At 48.7% G+C, this 14,982-nt stretch overlaps 1 protein-coding gene across 1 annotated transcript in view; it reads right to left on the bottom strand.

Moving 5' to 3' along the window:
- Window positions 1–7,239: 7,239 nt before the first annotated feature.
- Window positions 7,240–14,982, bottom strand: part of DTX3 (deltex 3, E3 ubiquitin ligase) — a 28,085-nt gene continuing 20,342 nt past the window's right edge. The window contains exons 3-4 of the mRNA XM_015421662.1: window positions 10,675–10,892; window positions 7,240–7,389 (exon numbers count right to left, since the gene is read on the bottom strand). Coding sequence (XP_015277148.1) covers window positions 7,314–7,389; window positions 10,675–10,892 — 294 coding nt within the window. The 3' untranslated portion in view covers window positions 7,240–7,313. The remainder of the gene's footprint in view (window positions 7,390–10,674; window positions 10,893–14,982) is intronic.

The following is a 14,982-nucleotide window of genomic DNA, read 5'->3' as shown; positions in this document are numbered from 1 at the left end:
AACTCTTGCTCGGTGCACACACTCGAGGTCCAGCGTTTATGGAGACAAGATGTAGATTAGAGAACTGGACAGGATGTTTCTTGTTTTGAACTCCCAGTCCCCTTAGTAATTAGTAAACTTCTATCTTTTAAAGCGAATACACACGCGTGCTGCATTTTTCTTTTTACTCTTCTACATTCTATACCCAACAGAGACATTCAGAGGATTGGCTAATCATAGCCTGGCTGTTAGCTGTTCCTAGGTAAGGAATGGCGCCTCCATGTACAGAGGCACTGTGGAGAGAGAAGGTTGACCACCTCTGTGCTGCTTTGTGAATTTTAGCCCTGTTCACATTACAGCAAACACATGTATATCCTTCCTGTATGTGTATACCTCTGATAATAAGAATGAGCCAACAAGTGTTCACTTTACAAATGGAGGTTTAGGAATGTTTTATTGACTTTGTTCAAACTCTTGCTCGGTGCACACACTCGAGGTCCAGCGTTTATGGAGACAAGATGTAGATTAGAGAACTGGACAGGATGTTTCTTGTTTTGAACTCCCAGTCCCCTTAGTAATTAGTAAACTTCTATCTTTTAAAGCGAATACACACGCGTGCTGCATTTTTCTTTTTACTCTTCTACATTCTATACCCAACAGAGAGACATTCAGAGGATTGGCTAATCATAGCCTGGCTGTTAGCTGTTCCTAGGTAAGGAATGGCACCTCCATGTACAGAGGCACTGTGGAGAAGGTTGACCACCTCTCTGCTGCTTTGTTTGTGAATTTTAGCCCTGTTCACGTTACAGCAAACACATGTACATCCTTCCTGTATGTGTAAAAAGGTAAAGGTTCCCTTGTCCAGCGTTTATGGAGACAAGATGTAGATTAGAGAACTGGACAGGATGTTTCTTGTTTTGAACTCCCAGTCCCCTTAGTAATTAGTAAACTTCTATCTTTTAAAGCGAATACACACGCGTGCTGCATTTTTCTTTTTACTCTTCTACATTCTATACCCAACAGAGACATTCAGAGGATTGGCTAATCATAGCCTGGCTGTTAGCTGTTCCTAGGTAAGGAATGGCGCCTCCATGTACAGAGGCACTGTGGAGAGAGAAGGTTGACCACCTCTGTGCTGCTTTGTGAATTTTAGCCCTGTTCACATTACAGCAAACACATGTATATCCTTCCTGTATGTGTATACCTCTGATAATAAGAATGAGCCAACAAGTGTTCACTTTACAAATGAAACAGAGGGGCAGTACCTGGATGGATGTGAGATTTCAATTACGTGTCTAGCTGTACTTGCCTGGACTGTAACATGAGAAACACTCAATGTGTGTATGAGGAAAGAAAATCAAATGTATGCTGTATACAGATTGAACAAGAGTTCTCCGTAACTTGTGCTCAGGGCTAATGTTATCGACCTGGCCCATGCCCAAGAGCGCATGCTAGGCTAAGATGGTCCATTGGTTGAAGCTACCACGACTAACACAGAGTTTTTGGCCCTAAGGAGGAGGATTGGATTTATACCCCGCCCTTCACTCAAGAGTCTCAGAGCGGCTTACAAACTCCTTTCCCTTCCCCTCCCCACAACAGACACCCTGTGAGAAAGGTGGGGCTGAGAGAGCTCTTTTGAGGACCGCTCTTTTTCAAGAACAGCTCTGACAGAACTAAGGCTTACCCAAGGCCATCCAGCAGCTGCAAGTGGAGGAGTGGGGAATCAAACCCGCTTCTCCCAGATTAGAGTCCGTGCACCAAACTGGGAGAGGGGCCATGGCTCACTGGCGGAGCATCTGCTTAGAATGCAGGTCAACTTGGGTTAAATCCACTTCAACAAAGAGAACCAGGTAGTAGTTGATGTGAAAGACCTGAGAGACCCTGAAGCATCACTGGCAGTCTGAGAGTAGACAGTACTGACCCTGATGGACCAGTGGTTTGATTCAGTATAAGGCAGCTTCTTCATGTGTGCCTATATGGAATCAGGCGAAACCTGCATTTTATGAACAGGGAAGAATATGTCCAGGATGGAATGGGAGATACACGAAATTGATGGATTATGCCCCCCCAAAACTCACAGTTCAACCATAGGGCCTGTTTCTGGGGAGGGGCCATGGCTGAGTGGTAGAACATCTGCCTTGCGGGCAGAAGTCCCAGGTTCAATCCCCAGCATTTCCAGTTTCTGTACTATCCTTGATAGATTGGTTTAGGAGAGTGCTCATTAATGAGGGGAGGGGCTGTGGCTCAGTGATAACACCATCTGCCTCACATGCAGGAAGTCCCAGGTTCAATCCCAGCCATCTCCAGCAAAAAGGGATAGTTCATGATGAAGACCTTTACCTGAGACCCCGGAGAGCTGCTGCTGGTCAGCACAGGCAGTACTGACTTTGGATGGGCCGGTGGTCTAACTCCATAAAAAAGCAGCAGCATTTTGCATGTGTTCGTTTCCCCAGGTTGGAAAACCTTCTGCCTGCCATCTCATCCTATCTGAGTAGCTCGACATAACCCTATCTTGCTAATAGAATACACTTCAGATGCTGGGAGCACAAAATATGTACTAAGCAGTTCTCTCTCAAAGGAGTACCTCTGAGACCACTTTCTCATGGACTTGCTCAAGGCTGTTATCCAAGGCGCTGCTGGGTGTACCGCCTCCCCTTTTACCAAGGGAAAGAACAGGGCCTTTTCTGTGGTGGCCTTATATGTAGCCCTCCAGCCACTCCATTGTAAAAACTGAAATGGCGAACATATAAACTAAGCTGGTTATTCCAGTATGGCCCTTGCATCTGTTAAACACCTTCATTATGTTGTATGCTAATTTGCTGCTCCTCATCTACCTGTATGTACTGGTAACATCCATTACAGTGTATCTGAAGAAGGGTGCGCACACACAAAAGCGTAAACCTTGAATAAAACTTTGTTGGTCTTAAAGGTGTCATTGGATTCAAACTTCATTCTACTTCATTTTCTTGCGTTGTTTCCCCATCCCTACTTGGTATCCATCCTTCTCCACTCAGCACACCTGGTCTTTGGTTCTAGCTGAGTCTCACAAAGCAAAGACTCTCTGGTGTGCACCTGACTTTTGGGTATCCCCAGGCCCACGACTCTCTCTCTACTCCAGAGGCATGCCTACTGTCAATCAAGTGTCCTAGGAGGCACAGTGGTGGAGCTAGCTAGAGCTGGCAAAACTAACTGCAGGCTAAATTCAGTTCCTCACACAGGCCACTGGAGTTCATATACAGCAACAGGCTGCTTATGGGCCCACACAGACGGACTGCTGAAATGCATCTAAACCAGAAACAAGTTTTTAAAAAATATAAAATGAAAAGGTTCTGTTTGCCAGGGCCCAAATAAATTTGCATGTAAAGATAATGGTCAGTGCATTCATTCCCCTTTTCAACCAACTCAGCTGACCAGGGCTCATTCTGAAGAGAAGGCACACCTGATATATTCCAAAGGCCAAATTAGCAGCAACCCTACAACTCTCAAGATTTTTCAAATCTTTTCCTGTCAACCTTTTCCACCACTGCCCCATCAACACTGCATACGGTTCCATGATGTCAAAATATTTCTGCTGTCTCTCAATTCATGCTTACATAGAAACAAGTCTTGATCCTTCAAGTCGTGCTTGTTTTCAAAAGTATGCCGAGGAGTCTTGGACCACTTTTTCTCTATGGGAGCTGAAAATCCTGAGGTTGCCACTGACCAAATGCCCATCATCTCAGAACTCCAACTTCAAAACAAGCTGCTTCCCCTGTGGACCTTTCTCACCTTCAACATACCACAAAACCCTTTATTCAGCCCCCCACCCCCAGATGACACCCCTGTTCTTTTGCTTCTCTCCTTTAGAACAGCTGCTTGGCCCCAAACGTGCATGGACAACTCACCTTGGCTGAGACCAACACAACCAGCAGCTGCAGGAGACACCCAGGACAGGCAGGCTGGGGCTACCAACTCCAGGCTCAGTAATTAGAGCTGGGCAGCCAGGTGGAGCCAATCCCATCATTAAGCCCTGCCTAGGGAAAGTAAACAACAGGCAGTGGCAGCTGAGACGGGACTTCTGGTTGGGTGAAGGGGCAGAGGGGAGGAGCAAGCCAGGGGAGGGGACTGGAAGGGTGGCCTATTCAGGGAGAATCTGCAGCAGGCGGCCATGGAAGAAGAGATTGGACTTATACCCTGCCCTTCACTTGGAGGCTCAGAGCAGCTTACAAACTCCTTTCCCTTTCCCTCCCCACAACAGACACCCTGTGAGGTAGGTGGGGCTGAGAGAGCTCTTTCCAGAACTACCCTTTCAAGGACAGTTCTTATCAGAACTATGGCTTGCCCAAGGTCATCTAGCAGCTGCAGGTGGAGGAGTGGGGAATCAAACCCCGTTCTCCCAGATTAGAGTTTGTGCACTTAACCACTACACCAAACTGGGAGAAGGAAGTATCCCTGCTCAGGCAGTCCGGAAGAACAGAGGATATGGGAAAGTAGAGGAAGAAGGTGGTGCAGCCCCCTCCCCAGTCTGAGGCCTTGTGGATCCTCCATTGTAGGGAAGGTCATGGCAGGACAAGAGCAACACAGCTGTGTGACCAGGGGAAGCATCGTAATAGCTCTGGCCAGGTCCTTCTCTCTTACTGTGCAAATCTTAAAAATAAAAGATATCCTGCCCCATCCTTCCCTGGCTTTTAATCTGGCCCATCTAGGGTGTGTCTCTTCTCCTTTTCCCCCTATCCAGGTACCTGCCATTAGTCTTTAACTGAGAGCTCTGGCCAGCTGTCAGAGATTCTCTGGTGTGAGTAGGCTGCTGGGTCTTTGTTGCCAACTGATGATGTCATCAGCAGGTGACCAAACAGTTGTTGCAGGAACTAGCTAGCTCCTGGGCGTCCCAACTGCTGTGGGACCCGGCAGTGAGGCAGAGACCCAATGTGACTCTGTCCCCAGTTCCTGCCGTGAAGACCAGGTAAGTGCAGTGAAGCCAGGGCTGGAGGCCAGGTGAGGACAAACTTTCCAGAGACGGACTCATGCTTGTTGAAGGGGAAAAAGAAGCCCCAAGTGGCCGCTTCACTTTTTGTAAAGTAAAGGAAATCAGTTCTTTTTCAGTGTTCTTTTGAAGGCAGCTAGCAATATGCCCCCCCTCCAAAAAAACACAACAACCCTTTAACAGGGATATATGCTGGCAGAGGGGTTAGAAACATTTGCTCAAGGCCAGTGTTCCCTCTAAGCTGAGTTAGTGTGAGCTAGCTCAGAGTTTTTTTAGCCTCCAGCGCACACCTTTTTGTCTTTGCTCAGGAAGGGATGGCTCCAGAGCAAACTAATCTATGCAGTAACCAAACCACTCGCTCACACCTTTAATGCCAGTAGCTCACAAAGTAGGATTTTTGCTTACAAGGCTCCACAGCTTAGAGGGAGCCTCGCTCAGGGCTAAGAGCTTATGTAGGCAGACTGCTCAGACTGTGGCAAAAACCTCTAAGAGGTTCCTCACCTCTCAGCACAGTGAATTTATAAGCCAAGCAGACTTGGGGGGGGGGGAGAGAAATCAGGAAAACCAAAGTGGTATTTTCAGTTGCTCTTTTTAAAACAGCAAAGAAAGCCCCATTGTCCGTTCTGTGCATCCGAGGAGAGCTGTCACTGCTGAGAGACAGACTGAACAGGAGAATCCATCTCTGCCAGACGCAACAGCTTACAGTTAGCCAAGAGACACCCCCCCTTCCCTCCCCCCAAACACTCAACAACAGGTAGGTGCCAGAGTCCAAGAGTATACAGGCCAGCCCTAGAGTCCAGGCAGGCTCGGTTAAGTTCCAGGTGACGCAAGTTCCATCCGAAATGGGACTTGGCTGGAATAATTACAGGAGAGCGGAGATGCCAGCGCAGAAGATATGTACACAAGGCATGGTCCATGGGGCGAGGTGGTGGGTCGCCCTCGCCAGACGGGTACGCAACCTGTGCCCGGAGTCGAGAAGCCACTGTCCTCCTTGCTGTCATGAAGGGTATCAATCAAATGTCCCCGGAGAGTTCAAAAGTTGGGTTTGAGGCTGATCCAACAGATGAACAGCACTGGTTGGAGAGCAAGACCTCTAGGTGATTCCAGTGACCAGCGAGGCGGCAGTGAGCTCAGAGGCTGGCTATATAGGCTTGAGAATAATCATCTCTCTCTCTCTTTCTCACACACACACATACACTCGCTGCTTCTCCCTACACAGCCACACAATCATCCCATTTTCTGGCTCCCACCCACTTTCATATCAAACTCCAGGCACCCTGCCTTTCTTCAGTACAGTCATTCATCAGGGCAAAACCCCACATTTTACAGCCAGAAGAAACTAAAGTTTTGTAAATACAGTTTGCTTAATTTTTATTCTGGTTCTCGCCCCCAGTGTGTTTGGAACTCTGGGAGTTTGGGATAAAGGAAATGGGGAGAAGGAAGAAAAGGACTGGGTTTGGAGGGCCAGAAAGGACAGAGATTTCTCTCCCCGCTCTTTTTCCAGCCAGGATCTCAGGGTGGCATAGAAAGCTCCCCCCACCTCACTTTTTCTTCAGAACAGCTTTGTAAGAAGGGGGGGGGGGGTTAGGCCAGCAGTGACTGACCCAACGTCATTTCCAAAAGGCCTGACTGTAAGTCAGTTTCCCCCCCTCTGTCTACACAGTGGGGATACTGCTGAGCCACCTTCTCAATGGATTGCTGTGAGATTAAAAAGACACAGAAATTCTACTTCTATAATCCATTCTCCCTCCCTCTCACACACACGCGCACATAGATCATTTTATCTGACAAAATAAGACCCAGACATATCTGTTTGCAGTTTAAAAACCAAAAAGGACCTCCTCATGTAAATCGGGCTATATGACTTCAGATGGCAGGTGGGGTGAGTTATTTTAATGTCCCCTCCCTCCAAGGCCTCCAGCAAGTATAGCACAAAGTCATTAAGCAAAGCCTTCTGCCTGACACGCTAGGTCACTACACCTAGGGAGGGCTGGTTTCGTTTGGTTTTTTCCAAAGGTAGAATCCAAACTCTGAAATCCACCCCCCCCCCCAAACAAACTGGCTGAAAATGGTACAGTCCAGAATTCCAGCACTGCATTCTGTTCAAAGGCTCCAACTTTCTCTCCCAGCCCATTCAAACATATGACGGACAGGCACACGCATACACACAGACAACCCCTCCGTTCCCCCTCTATCAAGCAAACGTCCAATCAAAATACCACCTCAGCCAGAATGCCTTGGCTCCGCCCCACCCACCCAGGATCAGGAACAAGCCACGAGACAGGTGGCTTGGATGGATGGCCGTGGCTCCCGCCACAACCTGGCAAAAATGAAGGGGCCGTCGTTGGACACAGGGCAGCAAGGAACAAGATCAGTCATTGGTGATACCCTTGGCCCGCAGCTCCTCTTGCACCCGAGCAAGGTACGTGGGATCCGGATAGCCAAACCTAGGAAGAGGAAACAGAGGAGTCATATGGTTTAGTCACCCAGTGGATTTAGCCACGTAAGGTGTTCGCATTTTGAACACCCGAGTTCCTTACAAGCTTATTAACAACGGCAGGTAGCATTCCCTGAAAAGTAACTTATCCCTCCCCCTCCCCATATACACACACACGTTTCCCTACAACACACAGGGGAAGTACTAGGTGTATTCTAGGTGCACATGGATCAATACCAAACACACAACAGGCCTGGCACTGCACATCTTGGACTATGCCCTAGTGACCTCTGCAGGGCACTGGGAATCCACAGCAGGTGATCCTGATGTACAGGGCATTCCAAAACACATTATTTTAAAAAAGAAGAGTTGCTTTTCACTACCTCAGAGCGGCTTACAATCTCCTTCCCCTTCCCCTCCCCACAACAGCCACCCTTTGAGGTAGGTGGGGCTGAGAGAGCTCTGAGAGAACTGTGACTGACCCAAGGTCACCCAGCTGGCTTCATGTGGAGGAGTGGGGGATCAAACCCGGTTCTCCAGGTTAGAGTCTGCTGCTCTTAACCACTACATCAAACTGGCTCTCTCAAGATCAGGCACTGTTTTAGTAGGCAGGACAACGTTTACGTCCCGCTTCCTGAATAAGAAGTCTGTCGCTAACCAACTCTCTGGGCATGCAAAGAGAAAGCAGATAGATTCAAGGAAAGAGCCAAAAAGATGGCTTCTTCATCCGCGGGGCAGTCTGTACATTTAGGAATATCAAAGTGGTTCAGCCTTTCCACTTCATGCTGCAGATGGGGAGTAGCATGGTCAGGTATTCCCTGCAGCTGGAAACCTAGTGCCTCAGGGAGAAAGGTTCAGCCGGCTATGCAACATGGTCCCTCCACACCAACAGCCTGAACTATACCACTGAGGGGAAGAAGCTATACCACTCGATTCAGCCGCTGACCTAAATCATCTAGTTCTGCTAATATAATTACTACCTCCAGTCCCCTCCTCCCACAGCTCTCAGCCTTAAGGGTTTCAGTGCCTTCCATTTGGCACTAAAGAGGTATTTGATCAGCTTCCAGTTTTTATAGTTTCAAAGGGAGGTCGCCACTGTTCCTGCTCCCCAGAAGTGCATTCTGACATAAATTGCTACTGAGTGTTACCTAATCCAAAATCAAGTCTACAATATATCCTGCACAAGAAGCAGACAGTGGAAAAGAGCAAGGGCCCAGTAGCACATTTGCGGCGGGGTATGCGCTTTGGTGAGTCATACTGCTCTCTTCTCCCCTGCCACCAATTTTGTTCGTCTTTAAGGTGCTCCTGGACTCTTGCTCTTTTCTGCTGCTACAGGCAGACTAACACGTCGGCCACCCATCTTGATCTTAGACGCAGACAAAAAAGAGGCATTCACTAACTGCCCCCCCCAAAACCCAGTCTGATTAATAGTGTTGTTGTATAATGAGTTACACAAACATATTATCTACCTTGGAACTAAGAGACTATGGCCTGACCTAGGGTTGCCAAGTGGAACTTACCTTGGCGGCGGGGGACTCCCGGGTGGATCCCGGAGTGCGCGCGCCACACATACATCACCAGGAAGTGACGTTATGACGCCAGGCACGCTGGGGGCGGGGCCACGACCATACAAAGGAGAACCATAGAGTTTTCCCTTGTAGGGCCGTGGCCCCGCCCCCAGCGTGCCCGCGTCACTTCCGGGTGATGCGCACGTCGGGGAGGAGTTCCCCCCGGGGCCCGATACGGCAGCGCCGGGGAACGGGCCTCTGGGGCGGGGTTTTCCCCGCCCCCCAGGGGGATATGGGATCCCTAGCCTGACCTGGGTGGTCCAGGCTAGCTGAAGCTCATCAGAGCGTGGAAGCTAGGCAGGGCTGGCCCTGGTTAATACTTGGATGAGAGACCAAGACAGTCCAGGGTTGCTTGGTAGAGGCAGGCAGTGGCAAACCACCTCTGCTCGTCTCTTGCCTTGAAAACCCAACAGAGTCACCGTAAGTCGGCTGCAACTCGACAGCACTTTTGACCACCAAGAGCCAGTTTGGTGTAGTGGTTAAGTGTGCGGACTCTAATCTGGGAGAACCAGGTTTGATTCCCCACCCCTCCACATGCAGCTGCTGGTGTGACCTTGTGTGCCACCAGAGGCCTACTAGGCCCAAGCAGCCTGGTTTGCAGTAGGTGAGGCTGGGCCTACAACTCCCAGAAGCCCCTGGGAGGTTTTGGAGCCCAAATGGACCAATAGGAAAAGAGGAGGGCTTGGAATAAAAGTTCTGGAGCAGCAGGAAGAGTTGTTCTTTCTTCCAGAGGGCAGAGCTAGGAGAAAGGCTGCTGCAGGGGAAAAACCCTCATCCTGGGGGAAGGGTGAGTAGTGTAAGGCCACTTGAGATAGCGAGCTAGGGAAACTAAATTTAGATGCGTTAGGGCATTTGATTTCTTTTCTTTTCACCCACTTACTGTGTTTATTCTGCACCTTGTTGTTTGACCTCCTATAAAATAAACTTTTTCCTTGTTTTACTCTGCCTGGTCCTCACACCTGTTATTTGGCCTAAAGGGAGGTCTGAAGGTCTTGGGAGGGTGCTCTGGGCCTTCCCAAGGGAACCTAAATCCAGAGTGGTGGCAGCGTCAGGTGACACCCCACCTGAGTCGTGACACCTTGGGTCAGTCACAAGTTCTTTCAGAGCTGTTCCCTCAAGAACAGTTCTGGGAAGAGCTCTCTCAGCCCCACCTACCTCACAGGGTGTCCGTTGTGGGGAGGGGAAAGGAAAGGAGTTTGTATGCCGCTCTGAGACTCTGAGTGAAGGGCAGGGTACAAATCCAATCTCTTCTTCTTCTTCTACTCCCTGCACTACCCCTTAGTGTACCAATGGAGTACTGCAAATTGGACCAGCAGTTGGTAGCCTGCAGCCAGTTGTGACCACTGCTCCCTCTTACGGCAATGGAACTTGCGATCTTTGCATTTAAGGATCCCTAAATGCCATGACTCTGATTTTCCCAGAATCTTGCCCTAAAGGCTCAAATAGAAGAGTAGGTAGGAATGTGTCTAGAGCTGTCTACAAAATGCAGATTGCAGGCTTTTGGTGCAGGCCAGGAAGGGAAAGTCTGTTCTGAGTAGAAATACTTAATGGAGATTGAAGGGTTAAACCCTTTCTCCCTTTGCTGCATGGCCTGGAGGTCAATTGAGGCAGCACAAGCTTGCAATGTGCCTGAGTTTCCTGTGCATTCTTGGGATTCCTCTGGGGTTCCAGCCCGTTTGCATCTTCCCAGCCTTCCCGCCCTGTCCCCATGCAGTTCAGTTCCGTACAGCTGCGGTCCTCCAGTACAGTTGGTTTTGTGGTGGATGTCATTCCAGGTGATGACGTTGGCGCGGCCGGTGGTCATGGAGGTGCCAATGGTGAAGGTGAGGCGTTGGTCAAAGGCCTTGCGGAACAGCGCCAGCACCTTGTTGCCTTCCGGGCAGTCAGGCAGGTAAGCGACGCGGGTGGTGCCGGGGTAGCGGACTCCAGGATTGGGGTGCTCCACCTGCAAGAGGGGACGGGGTGAATTGTCAATAAGAACCAACCATCAACCTGCAGAATGTAGACTAATGTAACATTTGAAAAGGCATTTTGAAAAAGATCAGAACTCTAGTAGAATAGAACGATCCAGGAAGGGCACCTTTGTAATGGAACAGGATTGCACTGACTTATTTCAAAAACAGACTGGAATGGGAGATTGCTGAATTACAAGTTATTACAGTATTCAGTATTCAGGACAATGGAACCCCCAGGGCTTAACAGAAATATTGGGTTCTTATCTCACTACACATGCTAAGTCACTCAGTTCTCATTTATAGTCAGAATTAACCTTTGTTGGTCTTAAAGGTGCCACCGGACTCAAACTTTGTTCTGTTGCTTCAGACTGACATGGCTACCCACCTGAATCTGAGTTATACTTTGTAATCCACTTTCTGGCTCATTCATAGTATACCTTGTCTTAGACACTTGTTCACATTGTTCTGAAATTAGGGGTGTGAAAAAAAAAATCTGCAGATTTGAATTCCGCTGAATCAGGCAGAATCAATTTCGGCCGGCAGAAAGACTCCCGCATGTCAATTTCAGCAGTACAATGGGGGTAACCTGTTTTGGTGCCCATAGAATTGGGCCCACTCAAACCCCCTCCCCCCCAGAGTCACTAACAGCACCATGGGGGGAAAGTAACTTCCCACCCACCATAGAGAGTAATGGAGGGGATGGGGGCAACCTGTTTGGGGGCCTGTAGAATTGGACCCCCTGGTCCAGTGTTCTTGAAACTTGGTGTGTATCTTGGGGAGAGGCTCCAGCAGTTATCCTGCGAGTCTGGAGCCTCTCCCACAAATCCCCTCCCCCCCAGCCCCCAGAATATACCCTATGTTTTCTCCATTGATTTTAATGGCCCATAGGCTATAGGGCGGAATTTCGGAGGCAATTCGGCAGCAATCCGATTCAGATCAGAGAATCTGAATTGGCCTGCAGCAGCTCGAAAGGGGCCCGAATGGGCCTTTTTCGGGGGCTGCATTCAGCTCAGACAAACCGAATGACCATCCCTATCTGCAATCCTAGCCCTATTGCCTTGTTCATCAGCTGTCCTATGCTGATTGCACTGCTTTATATCCTGTAATTCACCAGATAGGTAGACTGTAAATGAAGTAAGTAAAAATAAACAAAACCCACAAGGCACCTTGATGAAAATGATACTCAACACTGTGCAGCTGTGGGCAGCTCTAAGTTCTTCCTCCAGCCCAAGGTGGAGACACTCAACCACAGCTTCGCTCATCCTGCTTTTCTTTGCTGTCAAATCACAGCTGACTTATGGGTAGCCCCATGGGGCTTTCAAGGCAAGACACATTCAGAGGTGGTTTGCCATTGCCAGCCTCTGTGTCATGACCCTGGTGTTCCTGGGAGGCCTCCCTTCCAAATACTAGCCAGGGCCGACCCTGCTTAGCTTCCGAGATCTGATTGGGCTAGCTTGGGCCACCCAGGTCAGGGCTTCTAAAGAGGCCGAAAGGTAAGACTTTCTGAAAATGCTAAAGTATGGGGGGAAAGCACACACAACAGCCATTGCTTGTTGCCGACTTGCTTCCGGAGCTAAATTTTATTCTTCTTTCATACACTCCATACACACACTGGTGTGAGCAGGGAGCAGTGAAAAAACATTTCAGACTAATGTGCCTAAATGCACCAATGATGACCACAGTAGCAAAATGGCCAAGATGTTAAATCCAAGCATGCCTGGCTTGAGTCTGAATCCCTACAGGGTCACCTTGGGCCGGCCACTCTCTCACAGAAGTGTTATGGAGATAAAGTGTGTGCTGGGAGCGCAGTGTTCCCTCTAAGCTGAGTTAGTGTGAGCTAGCTCACAGTTTTTCAGCCTCCAGCTCACAGATTTTTTGTCCTCTCTCAGGAAGGATGACTCCAGAGCCAACTAATTGATGCAGCAGCCAAATCGCTCGCTCACAAATTTCATGCCAGTAGCTCACAGAGTAGAATTTTTGCTCACAAGGCTCCACAGCTTAGAGGGAACATTGGCTGGGAGGTTCTGCGACTCAGAGGCAGAGCCTCTGCTTGGCACGCAGAAGGTCCCGGGTTCAATCCCCAGCATCTCCAGTTAAAAGATCTGGCAGTAGGCGAAGCGAAAGACTTCAGCCTGAGACCTTGGAGAGCCGCTGGCAGTCTGAGTAGACAGCACTGACTTTGATGGACCAAGGGTCTGATTCAGTATAAGGCAGCTTGTTTTTTCTATCCGTTTTCAGTATTCTGCACTGAGCTCCATCAAGGAAAGTCGGGATACAGTTGTAACGAACGATAATTCTTTCAACACAGGGCCTCATTATATAGTGTTTTGGTGAAGTTCAAACAAATATGCACTTTTCGTTCTGTATGCAAACAAAACCCCTTGACAGAGACATGGACAAATGAAGCTACCCTTTACTGAATCAGACCCTTGGTCCACCAAGATCAGTATTGACTACTCTGTCTGGCAGCGGCTCTCCAGGGTCTCAGGCAAAGGTCTTTCAAATCACCTACTGCCTGGTCCTTTTTAACTGGAGATGCCAGGGACTGAACCTGGGACCTTCTCCATTCCAAGCAGAGGCTCTACCACTGAGCCACAGCCTCCTTCTTCTGGGATGGATTCAATTTAATTCATTAGGTTTTTATCCCACCACTTTCAAGGAAGCATAACATGGTCCCTTACCCCTTTTACCTTCACAATAACCCTGTGAGGTAGGCCGGAATGAGAAAGGCACTGGCCAAAGATCACCTGATACATTTCATGGGTGAGGAAAGACTGGAACCGAGGCCTCCCTGATCAACACACTGCTATACCACGTTGGTTCTTTAAACAAATATGGAGTTTCTCCCTACCATGCAAGAAAGGAACTCTTGTCTTCTTCAAAGTGGTCATCCTGCCATCTTCATTATATTATTATTACTTATTAAATTTAGAGACCGTCCTTCCCTGAAGGGCTCAGGGCGGTGAACAACAGGGTAAATTAGACAATAAATTAATTACAAATGACCAATGAAATCAATAACATTAATTGATGGCTTAAAGTACAGTTTGCTCCTTCCCCCGGGTGGATCATGGACTGGGTCATGGAGGAGGCCATAGTGAGAGCCATAATGTAGGCCGTTGCCATAGGCCAGGGGTGTCCAAACTGCGGCTCAGGAGCCACACATGGCTCTTTCACATATATTGTGAGGCTCCTGGCTGGGGAAACGAAGAGGAGGCATGTTTTTTCCCCCTCCCTCCCTCCCTCCCTCCCTCCCATCTATTTGCTTTATTTGTTTCTCTCTCTTTCTTTCCACCTCTCTCTTTCTCTCTCTCTTAGACAAATAAATACCATTAGCAAACAAATAAATATAATTGGACAAATATTTGTCATTATTAATATCTGTTTTTACCCCTTTTGCTCTTATTGTTGGCAGTCTAATGTTAATAAAAAGCAAATTTACATATTTTAAATAAAAACACGAGTGTCATATTCATTCATGTCTTGCGGCTCTCAGACATCTGACGTTTATTCTGTGTGGCTCTTAACGCTGAGCAAGTCTGGCCACCCCTGCCATAGGCCCTATCAAGTTAAACGGACAGCTGGGTAGCTGGGTGTAGCACTGGGATCTGGGAGACTCAATCTCCACTCTGCCATGGAAACACACAAGGTGAGTGTGGGCCAGTCACAACCTCCCTCTCTCATCCCAACCCACCGAGTTGTGGCAAGAGTGCGACGGGGCAGAAGAGAACAATGGATGCTAGGCACTCCGAGATCCTTGCAGGAAGGGCAGGGAAAATGTACTGAAATATGTGCACAGATGTTTTTAAATAGCCACACCCTAGTTGCAGGGCATGGTACAAAGCTGCATCTCCCTATTATGAGCCTGAATCAGACCTGCCCAAAGGCCAACTCAGTAGCATTCAAAACAAGTTTATTGATGCCCTTGGGCATATCTGCAGAATTTCTTTGGTGTAATGCAAATCAGTTACTGTCTCCTTCATCGTGCCTTCTGTCTGTGATGCACATTCACCACGTACTCTCCCAGACCTCTCCCCCCCCCCCCGCCCCCCTCCCCCCACACCCACCCCCCGCGACACG

The sequence above is a fragment of the Gekko japonicus genome, unplaced genomic scaffold (assembly GCF_001447785.1).
Source record: "Gekko japonicus isolate JY-2015 unplaced genomic scaffold, Gekko_japonicus_V1.1 scaffold2398, whole genome shotgun sequence".
Taxonomy (NCBI): Eukaryota; Metazoa; Chordata; class Lepidosauria; order Squamata; family Gekkonidae; genus Gekko; species Gekko japonicus.
Note: the sequence above shows the minus strand (reverse complement) of the source record. Positions and strands in the feature narration are given on the sequence as shown.